General features: G+C 43.3%; 1 protein-coding gene across 5 annotated transcripts in view; it reads left to right on the top strand.

Annotated features, from left to right (window-relative positions):
- Positions 1-16,630, top strand: part of SLC1A3 (solute carrier family 1 member 3) — a 58,415-nt gene that overhangs the window by 26,917 nt on the left and 14,868 nt on the right. For 3 of the 5 annotated variants that reach the window (XM_070736395.1, XM_070736394.1, XM_070736393.1), the window contains 2 exons: positions 9,797-10,001; positions 12,166-12,208. In XM_070736395.1, the coding sequence (XP_070592496.1) occupies positions 9,797-10,001; positions 12,166-12,208 (248 nt within the window). The remainder of the gene's footprint in view (positions 1-9,796; positions 10,002-12,165; positions 12,209-16,630) is intronic. The other 2 variants (XM_070736397.1, XM_070736396.1) reach the window with 2 other exon arrangements.

The following is a 16,630-nucleotide window of genomic DNA, read 5'->3' as shown; positions in this document are numbered from 1 at the left end:
TAAGTCATAGGTTATTGCGGTTGACAAGCAAGTTAATCACCTTGTTCAATGATTACAATCCTGACTCTCCCAGTTACAGTCATTAAGCGACTGTGCAGGTCATTAAGCAGAGAATGGAGGACCTCAGAGAGAGGCCTGGCACAGGGCAATACAGTGTTCCCTCGATTTTCGCGGGTTCGAACTTCGCGAAAAGTCTATACCACGGTTTTTCAAAAATATTAATTAAAAAATGCTTTGCAGTTTTTTTCCCTATACCATGGTTTTTCCCGCCCGATGATGTCATATGTCACCGCCAAATTTTCGTCCGCCTTTAATAAATAATTTTTAAAATAAACTTTAATAAATAAACATGGTGAGTAATAATCTAAATGGTTGCTAAGGGAATGGGAAATTGTAATTTAGGGTTTTAAAGGGTTAAGGGATGGCTTGTGATACTGTTCATAGCCAATAATAGTGTATTTACTTCCGCATCTCTACTTCGCAGAAATTCGACTTTCGCGGGCGGTCTCGGAACGCATCCCCCGCAAAAATCGAGGGAACACTGTACTCTTAAAATAAAGCCCAAGCTTACACTGCAGCACACATCCAGCTTGCGTGCTCGCTCAGTAGCGTGCTCGCTCACTATTCTCCCTCCCTCACTCCCTTACTTACTTGACCTATATGCAGTATTGGGATCCTACCTGGACTGGGAGAGGTATGGCGTTCCAGTAGATAAAATGGAGCTGCGCGGGCAGCCCTGGGTGATTGGTGGGTGGACGGGCGCATCGGAGCAAGATTTGGCTACTGTGCATGTGAAGGAAGCAAAATCTTGCGAGAGACCATGAAAGATTTTGATGATTTTCAGCTATTTTTTTGCTTCTGCACATGCAGAGAAGAAAAAAAATCACTGAAATCTCACCTGCCCACATGTCTTCTCGCGAGATTTGCTTCTTGTGCATGCACAGAAGCCAAATCTTGCTCTGGTGCGCACGTGTGCCTATCAGTCATCGGGAGCTGTGTGCGCATCAGCAACGGTAGCGGAGGTGAGTTGCAACCCCCACTTATTTATGTGCCACCCATCTCACCAGAGACAGCTCTATGCAGCTTATAGACATTCGATTAAAATTCACTACAAAACAATAAAACTATCAGTATCATAAATTTTAATACAGGATTTCTTCTGGGTCTCCCAGGACCTCCCTGTGTAGCCGTCCTCTTCCCACCCTGCCAGATCATGACATTGGGCCTGTTTTTTGACCTGTGGGGTCCCACAGCCTTGCAGCCTTCTTCCTGCCCCACTAGTCTCATACAGGCTGCGGCATTCTCCTACTTGCCCTGTCATGCTTTGTTCCTCTTTCCTCTTCCAAATATCATCTTTGTGAAAAATTGCCCAACCGATGTGACACACACACTCCAGCATTCCTCCAGAGGCCACTTTGCACCATTCTAGAAGTAGCCGCCGTTTGTCTGTTTGTTTGTTTGTTTGTTTGTTTGTTTGTTTGTTTGTTTGTTTGTTTGATTGATTGATTGATTGATTGATTGATATGCCGCCCCTCTCTGAGGATGTGGGGCAGCTTAAAACATATAATAAAAAACAATAAAATACAACGGCTAAATCCAATTAATTAAAACTAGATAACTAACCTAAAATCCCCAATACATTAAAAATCAATCATACTCATTCAGACATCAACCATACATAGCATTCGTCGGCCAGGGGGGCAAGATATAATCGCCCCAAGCCTGGAGACATAAGTGAGTCTTAAGAGTCTTGTGGAAAGCGAGGAGGGTGGGGGCAGTGCGTATCTCTGGGGGGAGCTGATTCCAGAGGGCCGGGGCCCCCACAGAGAAGGCTCTTCCCATTGGCCCCTCCAAGCGACATTGTCTGGTTGGTGGGACCTGGAGAAGGCTGACTTTGTGGGACCTAACCAGACGCTGGGACTCATAGGGCAGGAGGCCATTCTCTGAATGTCCTCAGGTAAACATGATTTCCCCAACATCGCATAAAGAGCTTCCTTCTCCAACAATTGTTCTAACTAGGATAATTATTTATCTCCTGCATATTCCTCTGAATTACAACTTTTTTTTCAACAAAGGATTTCTTTATAATATTGCAACCACAATGCCTATAAAACTAAAGCTGTAGCAGGTACCCTGGGAGAATACTTGCAGAAAACCGTAGGAAACTTGAAGTTGGCCTCAGGGTGCTGTTTTACAGACAAAGATGTTTATTAATATTATTGGTCACCTCTATCAAGGGACCCCCAAAGTAACTTGGAATTATTTGAAAGCAGCTGGTAATGTATGCATTTCCCACTGTCCCATTCCACAAACACAGATGGGTAATCTATGCCAGTGTTTCCCAACCTTGGCAACTTGAAGGTATCTGGACTTCAACTCCCAGAATTCCCCAGCCAGCATTCGCTCGCTGGGGAATTCTGGGAGTTGAAGTCCAAATATCTTCAAGTTGTCAAGGCTGGGAAACACTGATCTATGCACATTTCATTTCCAAAAAACATTGCCATGCAAGCTAAGAAGGAGAGAATATAACCGACAGTAAAACACTGGAGATTTTTAGAGTAGGCGGGAAAAAAACAAATGAAAGGGAAGATTACTTTTAAAGCAATAATAATAATATTGTTGGATTTTACAAGCCCATTACATGAAAATATTCTAATGCTGTTTTAAGACTGTTCGTGTTTTCTGTACAAGCCATAATGTTCAGGTAGCCTCTTTTTTTTAACCACTTTTAATTCTTAGGAAGGGTGGGTACAATCCTCATGTCCATGCTTTATTATTTAAGAGGAGAAAGAGATACAGTACATGGCTGTATCATACATGGCTAAAATGGTCACTGGCAAAATTTTAAAATAATTTATATTTTTTTAAAAAATGTTAAAATCGCACATATAAAATAAAGTAGAGTGGTAAAAGCTGAATCTGTTTTGTGTAACTTATAATTACTCTCGTTAAAGCAACTGCTGGAGAAAGAAGGAAGTTCTTTATCAGATATTGGAAAAATAGTCTTTACCCTATGTGAAACAGAGATTGTTTTCAATCACATTCTGAATCTGCTTCTTTGAATTATTAAGCATTAGATGGTTCATGCAATACAGCTGATACTCAACTTATGACCATTTCTTTAAAAACAGGTCAGTTTATGACCTCCCCATTGTACAGTGATACCTCGTCTTACAAACGCCTCGTCATACAAACTTTTCGAGATACAAACCCGGGGTTTAAGATTTTTTTGCCTCTTCTTACAAACTATTTTCACCTTACAAACCCACTGCCGCCACTGGGATGGCCCACCTCCGGACTTCCGTTGCCAGCGAAGCACCCGTTTTTGTGCTGCTGGGATTCCCCTGAGGCTCCCCTCCATGGGAAACCCCACCTCCGGATTTCCATTGCCAGTGACGCACTCATTTTTGCGATGCTGGGATTCCCCTGCTGGATTCCCCTGCAGTATCATAAAAACACAGAAGTCCGGAGGTGGCATTTCCCATGGAGGGGAGCCCCAGGGAAATCCCAGCAGCGCAAAAACGGGCACTTCGGCTGGCAAAAGGGGTGAATTTTGGGCTTGCACGCATTAATCGCTTTTCCATTGATTCCAATGGGAAACACTGTTTCGTCTTACAAACTTTTCACCTTAAGAACCTCGTCCCGGAACCAATTAAGTTTGTAAGACAAGGTATCACTGTACTTACAAATGTCACATCACACACACACAACTCACATGATCACAACTGGGCAGTTGGCAGTCAGTTCACATTCAGAAACAGGTGCACGATCCTGCAATCGTGTGATAATAATTTGCAACCTTCCCACCCAGTTTTCAACAAAAAACATAAATTGCGGAAGTTAACAACTGAGGTGACTTGCTTAACAGCAGTAAAAATAATTATAGAATTAGGCCTTGTTACATGAAAACTCATCTTACAAATATACCAACCAATGATGGAAATTTCCATCCCAATTGTGGTCATAAGTTGAAGTTGTAAATTGAATTATAAACTTACCCAACAGCTAACAAACTTGGCCAAAAAGAACTACCCAAGGTTAACACCAAGCTTAGCATATTATGTGAATGTAACTGCTACATCTTTGATGGTTACATAGATTTAACTGTATAAACATAGCCAGCGTCAGCTTTGGAACCTCAGAAGTCTGTTAGAAGAGCAGAATTGAGCAGAATTAGAACTAAATCATAGGCTGGCCTCACACAACACACTAAGGCAGACACACAAAAATCTTACACATAGCATCTGCTATATGGCAATATTTTCTACTTGTAGAGGTAATTCCTTTTTCACCAAATAGATTTCCCACTGTAAACTTTATTGCACCTGCTTCTTCATAAATTCTAGCTACAGTGACCCCTCGTTTTTCGCTGGGGATGCATTCCAAGACCACCCATGAAAAATGAATTTCCGTGAAGTAGAGGAAAGATATTTGTTTATGTATTTAACAAGTACAGTAGTACCTCATGATACGAACCCCTCATCATACAAACTTTTCAAGATATGAACTCGGGGTTCGGAATTTTTTTGCCTCTTCTTACGAACTTTTTTCACCTTACGAACCCGCCACGCCGCCGGGATGCCCCACCTCCGGACTTCCATTGCCTGTTTTTGTGATCCTGGGATTCCCCGGAGGCTCCCCTCCATGGGAAACCCCACGTCCCAGGATCGCAAAAACGGGCACTCCGCTGGGCGCCGGCGCCCGTCTGTCACATTCCGAAACAGCCGGGATGCTTCTCAGCATTCTCCCAAACACTGAACCCGGAGGTTCGGCAAAAGTTCGGGTTCGGGTTTGGGTTCGGAAGAATGCCGAGAAGCGCCGCCACCTGTCTGTCACCTTCCGAAACAGCCAGGGGGGGCTTCTCAGCATTCTCCCGAATGCTAACCCGGAGGTTCGGCAAAAGTTTGGGTTCGGCGTTGAGGTTCGGAAGGCTGTCACCTTCCCAGAAGAGCCGGGGAGCTGTTGGCCGGTCGGGAGACTCAAACAGAGATGGGGAATCCCAATAGGGAATTCCAGGGTCAGAGCTTTGATGTCACAGAGATGTCCTTCCTGGCCGGCCAAAACGTGGCCGGCCAAAACATTGAGGGATGTATCAGGGTTGTGTTTGACCTCAGAGAGTTGGGATGGGCATGGCCAGCTCAACATCACTCCTGTGATGTAGCCCGAGCACTCTTCCAGCAAAAATGGGCTTCTGAGCTCCACTTTCGGCTGCCAGGACCTCCTGCAATCCTCTGCCAGGGGGCAAGGAGCTCAGGGGGCAAGCTTTGTTTTCACTGGCAGCGGATTGCAGGAGGCCCTGGCAGCTGAAAACAGAGCTTGGAAGCCCGTTTTCCCTGGCAGAAGCACCGTGGGTCAGTCCTTTACTGTTTCCAGGGCAGCCCCACAGGCCAGATCTAAGTACCCTGTGGGCCAGATCCGGCCCCCAAACCTTGAGTTTGACCCCCCTGTTCTATGCAGTCTAACTGTCTCGTCTGACTTTTCTTCTGCTGCCTTAAGCCAGGAATTCCGCCATGGCTATAAAGGCTGACCTATGTTTCCAGAGGTCAAAACATATTGCTGACTGTGAACCTGGAGATCTGTTTTGCATTTGACCTTGTAACCCTTTGCCTTTTTACAGAGGAAAAGCTTCATGGCTCATGTTTCTTTGGAATGCATCTCAATGCTTGCCTTACATTCTAGTTTCCAACATCCTTATGCCATTAGCATCACTGTTGATTGTTTGGTCCCCAAATTTGAAAGGGATAATAAATAACGTCTGAATAGATTCTCCTTGGCCTCTAAACTAAAATAAGCTCTCCGTTTTGCTACCACATTCAAATGTTGCAAATATGGAAAATCGGTAATAAACTTATTCTCAATGTTTAGAATGTTCCCAAAGTTGTAGGAGCATGTGATCATCTCACCAAACTATATAAACTGAGGGACAGGAAGTTAGCATTTATGTAGCCAATCAGAGAGAGCATAATATTTCTTAAAATGTTTGTTCTTATCCTAATTCTAATAAGAAGTGCCTACTAGCCACTGGGCTATTATTTCCCTCTTATCAGAATTTCACACTGGGCAAAATCAGATATGAGTTGGTGAGATATTTGTAAATATTTTTAAAACTTGAGTTCTGGAGAAAGGGATTTTAAAAAAATAATACGAACATTGTAGCCCTTTCCTAACTCTGATGAATTTGGAAGTTCTTGATACTTATTTCTTATCAACCTGGAACAATATTTTATTTAGATTAGCTTAGTATAGTGTAAGAACATAAGAACATAATGGAGGACAGAAGGAAAAGGGGGGACATGATCGAAACATTTAAATATGTCAAAGGCTTAAATAAGGTTCAGGAGGGAAATATTTTTAATAGGAAAGTGAACACAAGAACAAGGGGACACAATCTGAATTTAGTTGGGGGAAAGATCAAAAGCAACATGAGAAAATATTATTTTACTGAAAAAATAGTAGTTCCTTGGAACAAACTTCCAGTAGACGTGGTAGATAAATCCACAGTAACTGAATTTAAACATGCCTGGGATAAACATATATCCATCCTAAGATAAAATACAAAAAATAGTATAAGGGCAGACTAGATGGACCATGAGGTCTTTTTCTGCTGTCAGTCTAATATGTTTCTATAAGAAGAGCCATGCTGAATCAGGCCAAAGCCCATCGAGTCCAGCATTCTGTGTCACACAGTGGCCCACCAATTGTCCATGAGGATCTTGAGCAGAAAGAGAAGGCAAGACCCTCCCTTTCCCCTGACCCCCAACAAATGGGACTCAAGGGAATCCTGCCTGCCTCAACCAACATAGAGGCAGCACATGGACATCCGTTTCAATAACCAGTGGAAATTCCTCAATCTGAAGTCCATACATCACACAGTTACCAAATTTTGAGAAACTGGCCTAGAACAATATGTGAATTCAGCTAGTTATGGCATAGTTACAAAGCATTAATAAACCATGGTTAAGCACTGCATATGAAACCACTGCAGGCCTAATATGTATGGAGCTATTACGAAAAACGTTGTTTAAAATAAAAGACTCTCTATAACGTCTGAGTTGGATAAAGTAGGAGGAAACAAATGGTGTTTCCTTGCCAACTTAATGTGCTAATCTTTTAAGTGGATTTAAATCTATTATTATTGTAACAGATTGGGAAAATGTTGCAGATGTATTACTGCAGACCAAAAAAAAAAAATTAGTTTTCCTGCTAATTTAGCTATGCTTCAAGAAATTTGGTTGGCTTGGGAAGTTACTTTGATGGACTTCCCTCTAATTAAATCACTGTGTTTTCACTGTGTTACTTCAACATTAGGGAATCCAGCGAAATCATCAAGTGCAAGTCCTTTTTTCAGAAGCTAATAGGCTTTGATTATACATCATTTACGTTCATATCCTCACCCGACTCATATCCCAGCTACCAGGAAAGGCCATTTTAAGCCTTTTAACGATATGGGGAAATGCTTTTATAGGAGAGCAGGTTAATTTAAGTGTCACATCCATCAAAGGTTGGCCTCTTCAGGTCTCTAGCAAGCAGGTATTGGCTGCCTTTAGTTACTGAAAAATTTTGGGCTGCTATTTCTCTGAGCCTTCATTTCAGATTCTTGGCATTGGGACAGTTAGTTCTTTGTGCTCTGGTATTACAATGAGGCAACCCAAGAGAAAGAGACTCGGTTCAAGGCTGTCAGCTGTTACTAATCACCGTTCTATGGCTTGCTGTGAATCCCTGCTAGTCCTTACCTCCTGCTCTGCTTAGCACACATAAAGAAGATAAATTACTCCCTTAGTTTCTCTTCAAAAAGCATATTGTGTTGTGCATTCCAATATCATGAGCAAAATATGGAATAATGCAAAGAGTTACAGTGGTATCTAAACAGCCCACACAGTAGGGTCGTCCTCGAGCAGATGTGAAGAACAGGAAATGTGCCACTGACTTGGATATCTAGAAAATATCGTGTTACTTTGCGCTTGCAAAGTTGAGAGTAGAAATTGTGTTCTCTTTGCTGATGATGTTAAACTATTTAATACGACTGACAATACTTCTACCCTTCAAAAGGACCTTGACCATGTAGCTGAATGGTCTAACAACTGGTAACTTCAAATTTCTACCAACAAATGCTCCGTCCTACACATTGGTAAAAAGAATCTGAATACTAAATACAGTGATACCTTGTCTTACAAACTTAATTGGTTCCGGGACGAGGTTCTTAAGGTGAAAAGTTTGTAAGACAAAACAACATTTCCCATAGGAATCAATGGAAAAGCAATTAATGCATGCAAGCCCAAAATTCACCCCTTTTGCCAGCTGAAGCGCCCGTTTTTGCGCTGCTGGGATTCCCCTGAGGCTCCCCTCCGGACTTCTGTGTTTTTGCAATGCTGCAGGGGAATACCAGCAGGAGAATACCAGCATCGCAAAAATGAGCGCTTCGCTGGCAACGGAAGTCCAGAGGTGGGGTTTCCCAGCGAAGAGAGCATCAGTGAAATCGCACCATTGCGAAAACACCAAAGTCCTCGAAACCCCACCTTCGGACCTCTGTGTTTTTGCGATGCTGCGATTTCACTGAGACTCCCCTCGCTGGGAAACACCACCTCTGGACTTCCGTTGCCAACGAAGTGCCCGTTTTTGCAATGCTGGGATTCCCCTGCAGCGTCATAAAAACACGGAAGTCCGGAGGTGGGGTTTCCCATGGAGGGGAGCCTCAGGGGAATCCCAGCAGTGCAAAAACAGGTGCTTCGCTGGCAATGGAAGTCCAGAGGCGGGGCATCCCAGCAGTGGCGGTGGGTTTGTAAGGTGAAAATAGTTTGTAAGAAGAGGCAAAAAAATCTTAAACCCCGGGTTTGTATCTCGAAAAGTTTGTATGACGAGGCGTTTGTAAGACGAGGTATCACTGTACATACTTGGTAAAACTGAACTAACAGAGGACCCTCACTCAGTCAAAGACCTTGGAGTACTCATTTCCAATGACCTAAGTGCTGGAGCCCACTGTAACAGCATTGCCAAAAAAGCATTAAGAATTGTAAACCTAATCTTACGTAGCTTCTTCTCTAGAAACACTGATTTATTAACCAGAGCATACAAAACATTTGTAAAGCCTATTCTAGAATATAGCTCACCTGTGTGGAATCCATACTGCATATCAGATATTAATACAATCGAAGGAGTCCAGAAATACTTCACAAGAAGAGTCCTTCACTCCTCCTCACGTAACAAATTACCCTACTCCTCCAGACTTCAAATACCAAATCTAGAAAATTTACAACTACGTCGTCTCCGAACTGTTTTAACTGTTGTTCAGAAAATCATACATCATAATGTACTCCCTGTCAGTGACTACTTCACCTTTAACAACAACAACAACACAAGAGCACATAATAGATATAAACTGAATGTAAATCGCTCCAAACTTGACTGCAGAAAATACGATTTCAGCAATAGAGTGGTCACCGCCTGGAACTCATTACCTGACTGTTGTTGCTTCCCCCAACCCCAAAATCTTCAACCTTACATTATCTACAATTGACCTCTCCCCTTTTCTAAGAGGTCTGTAAGGGGACGTACATAAGTGCACTTTTGTGCCTAATGGCCCTGTCCTACTGTCTTATTATCCTTTCTATTACTACGTTCTACTTATGTTATGTTATGTTATGTTAGTATGTACTATAATACTATACATGTTTGACAAACAAACAAGTAAACAAACAAACAAATAAATAAATAAATAAAAATTAAATTTTTCTGCAAAGAAGATTGAAGTCCTGAGATGTATGACTCTAACTTTACCCTTGTGCATCCTTTGTGTTAGGAGTGGCTGCCTTGGACAGTAAAGCATCGGGGAAAATGGGTCTCCGAGCCGTGGTGTATTACATGAGCACCACAATTATAGCTGTCCTGATTGGGATAATCATGGTAGTCATCATCCATCCTGGGAAAGGGTCAAAAGAAAAAATGCACAGAGAAGGCAAGATTGTCCGGGTAACAGCTGCAGATGCCTTTCTGGACTTAATCAGGTAGGCAGCATTTTTCTGCATTTTAATTGTGTTAGATTATAACCCTCTTATTGCAACGTGGTTAGTGTGAATTGTAGGAGGGTATTCCTAGAATAAAGCTATTCACTAAAAAAAAAAAATCAATGCTTCATGTGTGATAATGTAAAGCTAGGGAAATAAGTGAAGCAATGGAACACCAAGCTGGCATCCTCAGCTTGGAAATATAGTGGTTCCTCTACTTAGGAACTTAATTCGTTCTGTGACCAGGTTCTTAAGTAGAAAAGTTTGTAAGTAGAAGCAATTTTTCCCATAGGAATCAATGTAAAAGCAAATAATGTGTGCAAACCCATTAGGAAAGAAATAAAAGCTTGGAATTTGGGTGGGAGGAGGAAGAAGAGGAGGAGGAGGACAGTTGCTGCCGAAAGAAGAAGGTGAGGTGAGAGGAATCAAAAAAATCTAAAACTTTAAGTCTTAAAAAAAAAAAAGAGGGACTCTGAGGCGGCGAGGAGAAGCACGTGCCTCCCACACACCCAGCGCGAGGCTGCCTCCCATACACTGCGCCAGAGAGAGAAACCCAGATGGGCGAGAGGGGGGAACCTCCCGCTCCTTTGACCGAAAGGCGGCTGCTGCTGCTGCTGCTACCTGCTTCCTCTTCTTTCCCATGCTGAAGGGCTCCCCTCTCCTTTCACTCACTCGCTTTGCAGCCGATGCCTTTCCTTCGCCGTGGTGACTCCTCGGTTTGGCTGAAGCCGAGTTGATCCGGCTTAGGTGAAGTGCCCCCTTTTGCCTTTCCAGGCCCAGACATTCAGGGAGGCAAACTCACACCGTGTGTATGGGAGGCAGCGCGAGGGAGTCACCACAGCGAAGTGGTTTATACCCTTTCGCCCAAGTATAGCTCACCATCAAGCTGAGCAAGACTGGGTGGATGTATTAGACATTATCCGCCCTGAGTCTAAGGAGAAAGGCGGCATAGAAATCTAATAAATAAATAAGTTTTCTTGTTAATCTCTCATTCTGCTGCCAATGAGAGCCGTTACCGATTCCTGTATCTTAAGTGTCATTCCAATTTTATTGGGGATGGTTGACATTGGGAATACCAGTCATCATTCAGAGAGAGGGTATCTTAAAAATCAGAACGTTGGTGTAATTATTTATTATGCCATTTATTATATTCTGAATGAAGAAAAATGTCACTGAATATGTATGTTGGTGGGAGATTTAACTAGTGAGAGAAATTTCAATTACAGTGATCCCTCGATTTGCGCGTTCTCGATTAGCGCGAAACGCTGCAACGCGGTTTTTCAAAAAATATTAATTAAAAAATAAGTCCGCGTTTTTTTTCCTACACCACGGTTTTTCCCGCCCGATGACGTCATACTGATTGCTGATTGGCCAAAATCTCGGAGGAGGGAAGGAGGGAGGGAGAGAAGGGAAGGAGGGAAGGAAGGAGGGAGGGAGAGAAGGGAAGGAGGGAGGGTTGCCATTGCCATTGCCGCCAGCGCTGCCCCAAGAAAGCCGGTGAGAGGAAGGAAGGAGGGAAGGAGGGAGGGAGAGAAAGGAAGGAGGGAAGGAGGGAGGGTTGCCATTGCCATTGCCGCCAGTGCTGCCCTGTGGGTAGCGGCGAGGAGCCCGGAAAAATCACCATTGCATTGCCAGCCTCCGAACTTGCGTCGCTCCACCTTCTGCGCATGTGCGGCCATGGAACAAAGGGCGCGCGTGCGCAGATGGTGTTTTTACTTCCGCATCCAGTATAACGCGGAAATCGGTTAGCGCGGGAGGTCTTGGAACGTAACCCCCGCGCTAACTGAGGGATCACTGTACATGAGGATAACATAATTTGATTCAGGGTATGCGAATTATTTGAGGAGCCACTTTGCTTGCAAAGAAGCAAATCTGATTTTGAAGCAGTGAAGCAGCTCAGACCATTAGCTGGCAAGTGACTCAAAACTCTTCCATTGTATTCTGGGCCTGCCTACACATGGCCAGAAAACACTTCTACTGACCAACCTCCTGCTACCAGCAACCAAATTATCCAGTCCACAAAATGTAGATTTGGATTGTACGTTGTATATAAAGGAATATTGGTGGAAAAAATAAATTGATCGTTCCTTAGCGTGAGCCTGATAGGATGACAAATTATGGCTAATAGGTAAATGTGTTTTTTTTCTTCTTCTTCTTCTTACAGGAACATGTTTCCTCCAAATCTTGTAGAAGCTTGCTTCAAACAGGTAAAAAAGAAAAAAATTAATCCCTTCTTATGTATATGTGGGTATAGTACATGTCCAGGTTTAATTGGGATTACACAAAGACCAGGCTTATAATGCAGGGGATTTTTATTATTATTATTATTATTATTATTATTATTATTATTATTATTAATTAGACTTGTATGATGCCCTTTTCTGAAGACTTGAATTGTTATTCATTGTCTCCCAGGGGGAAGCACTTACAGCAGTGGTTCTTAACCTGGGGGTCAGAACCCCTTTAGAAGTCAGACATTTCAAAGAGGTCAACTAAGACCATGGAAAAGACAAATTTCCCCTGGTCTTAGGAACTAAAGCTTCTATTCTGGCCTTGGAACATATTTTTACAATCCGACCAATCAGGCGTTTAAAATGGGGCTGTCCCTTTGACCTTCCTGCCAATCAGCTTAAAGCTCTGTTGGGAGAATTGGTGCTAGACTTATGGTTGGGGGTCACCACAACATGGGGAACTGTATTAAGGGGTTGCGGCATTAGAAAGGTTGAGAACCACTGACTTACAGCTTCTATAACAGTGGCGGCGAACCTTTTAGACACCGAGTGCTCAAACTGTGCACACACATTCCCAAACTGAAAGGTGCGTGTGAATGTGTGCATGCACGGACATGCGTGAATGTGCACACATTCTAACATGTGTTGATGTGCTCCCTCCAGAGATTAGAACTGCCCCCACCCTCCTTGACATTCGTAAATTCCTTAAAACCCACCTCTGTCGTCAAGCGTGGGGAAACTGAGACATCTCCCCCGGCCTATGTAGTTTTTGTGCATGATATGACTGTATGTATGTTTTTTATATTGGGGTTCCTTGCTTTTTAGACTTTTTAAATGTACTATTGTTATAATTATTACATTTGTCATTATGTATTGTTTTTATCACTGTTGTGAGCCGCCCCGAGTCTACGGAGAGGGGTGGCATACAAATCTAAATAATAATAATAATAATAATAATAATAATAATAATAATAATAATAATAATAATAATACACGTATGCGCAGCAGAGACCAGGTGACCAACTGGCCAATTGGAGGCAGGGCATCCCAACACCAACAGCACAGTAAGAAATAAAATATTTTTCTTTCTTGAACTTCTGTTTCATCGTTTTCAGGGAAACAGAAGCTCACAAAAGAAATGCCACAGAGATCTGACCTGGGACAATGTTGCATGTGCCAGGAGAGAGCTCTGTATGCAACCTATGGCATCACCATAGGTTGCATTCACCATCAGAGTTCTATAAAATAAGATCCCAAAAGATTGTATTATCTAGACTCATGACCTAACCAGGATTAGGTTTTTCAGTTTCTCTTCTGCACAGATCTCTGACTTATCAAAAGTATTTTTTAAAAATCCTGTAGTTATTGCTAATATTCCAGCCACCAAAGATGCAGAGAAAACAGGTGCTTCATTATTATTAAAAGTATAGCATAATATTAGAAGCCAGCAATGTTTTTTATTATTATTATTATTATTATTATTATTATTATTATTATTATTATTATTATTTATTAGATTTGTATGCCGCCCCTCTCCGTAGAGTCGGGGCGGCTCACAACAATAACAAAGACAATGTAAAAACAAATCTAATAATTTAAAAAACACTAAAAACCCCATTATTAAAAGCAAACATACACACAAACATACCATGTATAAACTGTAGGCCCGGGGGAGATGTCTCAGTTCCCCCATGCCTGACGGCAAAGATGGGTCTTCACGACTTTACAAAAGGCAAGGAGGGTGGGGGCAGTTCTAATCTCTGGGAGGAGCTGGTTCCAGATGGTTGGGGCCACCACAGAGAAGGCTCTTCCCCTGGGTCCCGCCAAACAACATTGTTTAGTTGACGGGACCCGGAGACGGCCAACTCTGTGAGCTTTCATGAAACCTGGGAAAGGCAAAAATGACTTCCTTCAGCCCTCCAGAAGGTATGAAATTAGCTGGCCACCATGCACATGTGTGCTGGAATTGAAATAATAATAATAATAATAATAATAATAATAATAATAATAATAATAATAACAACAACAACAACAACAATATTATTATTATTATTATTATTATTATTATTATTATTATTTATTATTCTGGAGACTTGGGGGGGCTCACAACAATAATAAAACAGTGTACAATGAACAAATCTAATATTTAAAAGAAAATACCGTATCTAAAACCCATTATTTAAAAAACATACAACACAAGCACACCATACATAAAACTATATAAGCCTGGGGAGATGTCCCAATTCCCCCATGCCTGGCGATATAGCGGGGTCTTAAGCAATTTACGAAATAGGACAACGCCTCTGATGCCTCAGATATGGTTCCATGTGCCACCTATGGCACACATGCCATAGGTTCACCATCACTAGTCAAAACCACACAGACACAAGCAAACAAAACCTGAGGCCCTTTCTCTGAGAGCTGCATCCCATTTCTACTCGCAACTTTGCAAGCGGCAGAAGGCGGTCCCAGAGATAATCTGGTCCGATGCCATGAAGGGCTTTATAGGTCATAACCAACACTTTGAATTGTGACCGGAAATTGATCGTCAACCAATGCAGACTGCGGAGTGTTGGTGTAACATGGGCATACCTGGGGAAGCCCATGATTGCTCTCGCAGCTACATTCTGCACGATCTGAAGTTTCCGAACACTTTTCAAAGGTAGCCCCATGTAGAGAGCAGATTAGAGATTAACATGATGAAAATTCTTTGATTTGACAACATATAGACAGATTTATCCATAGTTTCATTTGGGAAAATGTGACCTTCCTAGACCAAGCCAAGTCCAAAAATATGATGGAATTTATAGAAGCCTGTCACTCTGACAAATTATCCATAAATAAACAAGTAGACATTAACAACATGCTCTCAGTGTACATAAGGGAAAATGATACATTCATCAAGAATAAAATGATACAACACTTAGTGATAGTCAAGGTTACTAATAAGCTTTTAATCATACTAGGAAATTAAAAAAAACAGACACAAGCAACATAGTTATAGTAATAAGTGGGAAGACATAGATATTAGTAAGAAAGATAATAATAATCATCATCATCTTAGTTATTAGTAAATTATTTGACAGTGTTGTGGGAATTAGTTGTTAAGCAGAGTGATGGCATTCGGGGGGGGAGGAACTGTCCTTGCGTCTAGTTCAGTGTTTCCCAACCTTGGCAACTTAAAGATATCTGGACTTCAACTCCCAGAATTCCCCAGCCAGCATTCGCTGGCTGGGGAATTCTGGGAGTTGAAGTCCAAATACAGTGGTACCTCAAGATACGAACCCCTCGTCTTACGAACAACTCAAGATACGAACCCGGGGTTCAGAAAAAATTTGCCTCTTCTTACGAACTTTTTTCGTGTTACAAACGCCAAACCCAAACTTCCGGGTTCGGCGTTCGGGAGGCTGCTGGGGGAAGCCCCCCGGCTGTTTTAAAAGGTGACAGCCAGGCTGCGGGGCTTCCCAGCAGCCTCCGAACGCCAAACCCGGAAGTTCGGGTTTGGCGTTCGTAACACAAAAAAAGTTCGTAAGAAGAGGCAAATTTTTTCTGAACCGTTCAGAGGCTGCTGGGAAGCCGCACAGCTGTTTTAAAAGGTGACAGCCGGGCTGGGGGGCTTCCCAGCAGCCTCCGAACGCCGAACACGGAAGTTCGGGTTTGGCGTTCCGCTTCGGGAGGCTGCTGGGAAGCCCCCCAGCCCGGCTGTCACCTTTTAAAACAGCACGCGGCTTCCCAGCAGCCTCCAAACGCCGCACGCGGAAGTTCGGGTTTGGCGTTTGGCTTCGGGAGGCTGCTGGGAAGCCCCCCAGCCCGGCTGTCACCTTTTAAAACAGCACGCGGCTTCCCAGCAGCCTCCGAATGCCGAACGCGGAAGTTCGGGTTTGGCGTTCGGCTTCGGGAGGCTGCTGGGAAGCCCCCCAGCCCAGCTGTCACCTTTTAAAACAGCACGCAGCTTCCCAGCAGCCTCCGAATGCCGAACGCGGAAGTTCGGGTTTGGCGTTCGGCTTCGGGAGGCTGCTGGGAAGCCCCCCAGCCCGGCTGTCACCTTTTAAAACAGCACGCGGCTTCCCAGCAGCCTCCGAATGCCGAACGCGGAAGTTCGGGTTTGGCGTTCGGCTTCGGGAGGCTGCTGGGAAGCCGCGCGCTGTTTTAAAAGGTGACAGCCGGGCGGCAGCGTTTTTTTGCGGGGGGGGGGGTTCTGGTTGCATGGATTAATTGACTTTACATTGTTTCCTATGGGAAACAATGTTTCGTCTTACGAACCTTTCGTCTTACGAACCTCCCCCTGGAACCAATTAGGTTCGTAAGACGAGGCATGGCTGTATCTTCAAGTTGCCAAGGTTGGGAAACACTGGTCTGGTTGTTCTGGCGTGCAGTGACCAATATCGAGTCTATTCT

This window comes from Erythrolamprus reginae, chromosome 2, assembly GCF_031021105.1.
Source record: "Erythrolamprus reginae isolate rEryReg1 chromosome 2, rEryReg1.hap1, whole genome shotgun sequence".
NCBI classification, from domain to species: domain Eukaryota; kingdom Metazoa; phylum Chordata; class Lepidosauria; order Squamata; family Dipsadidae; genus Erythrolamprus; species Erythrolamprus reginae.
Note: the sequence above shows the minus strand (reverse complement) of the source record. Positions and strands in the feature narration are given on the sequence as shown.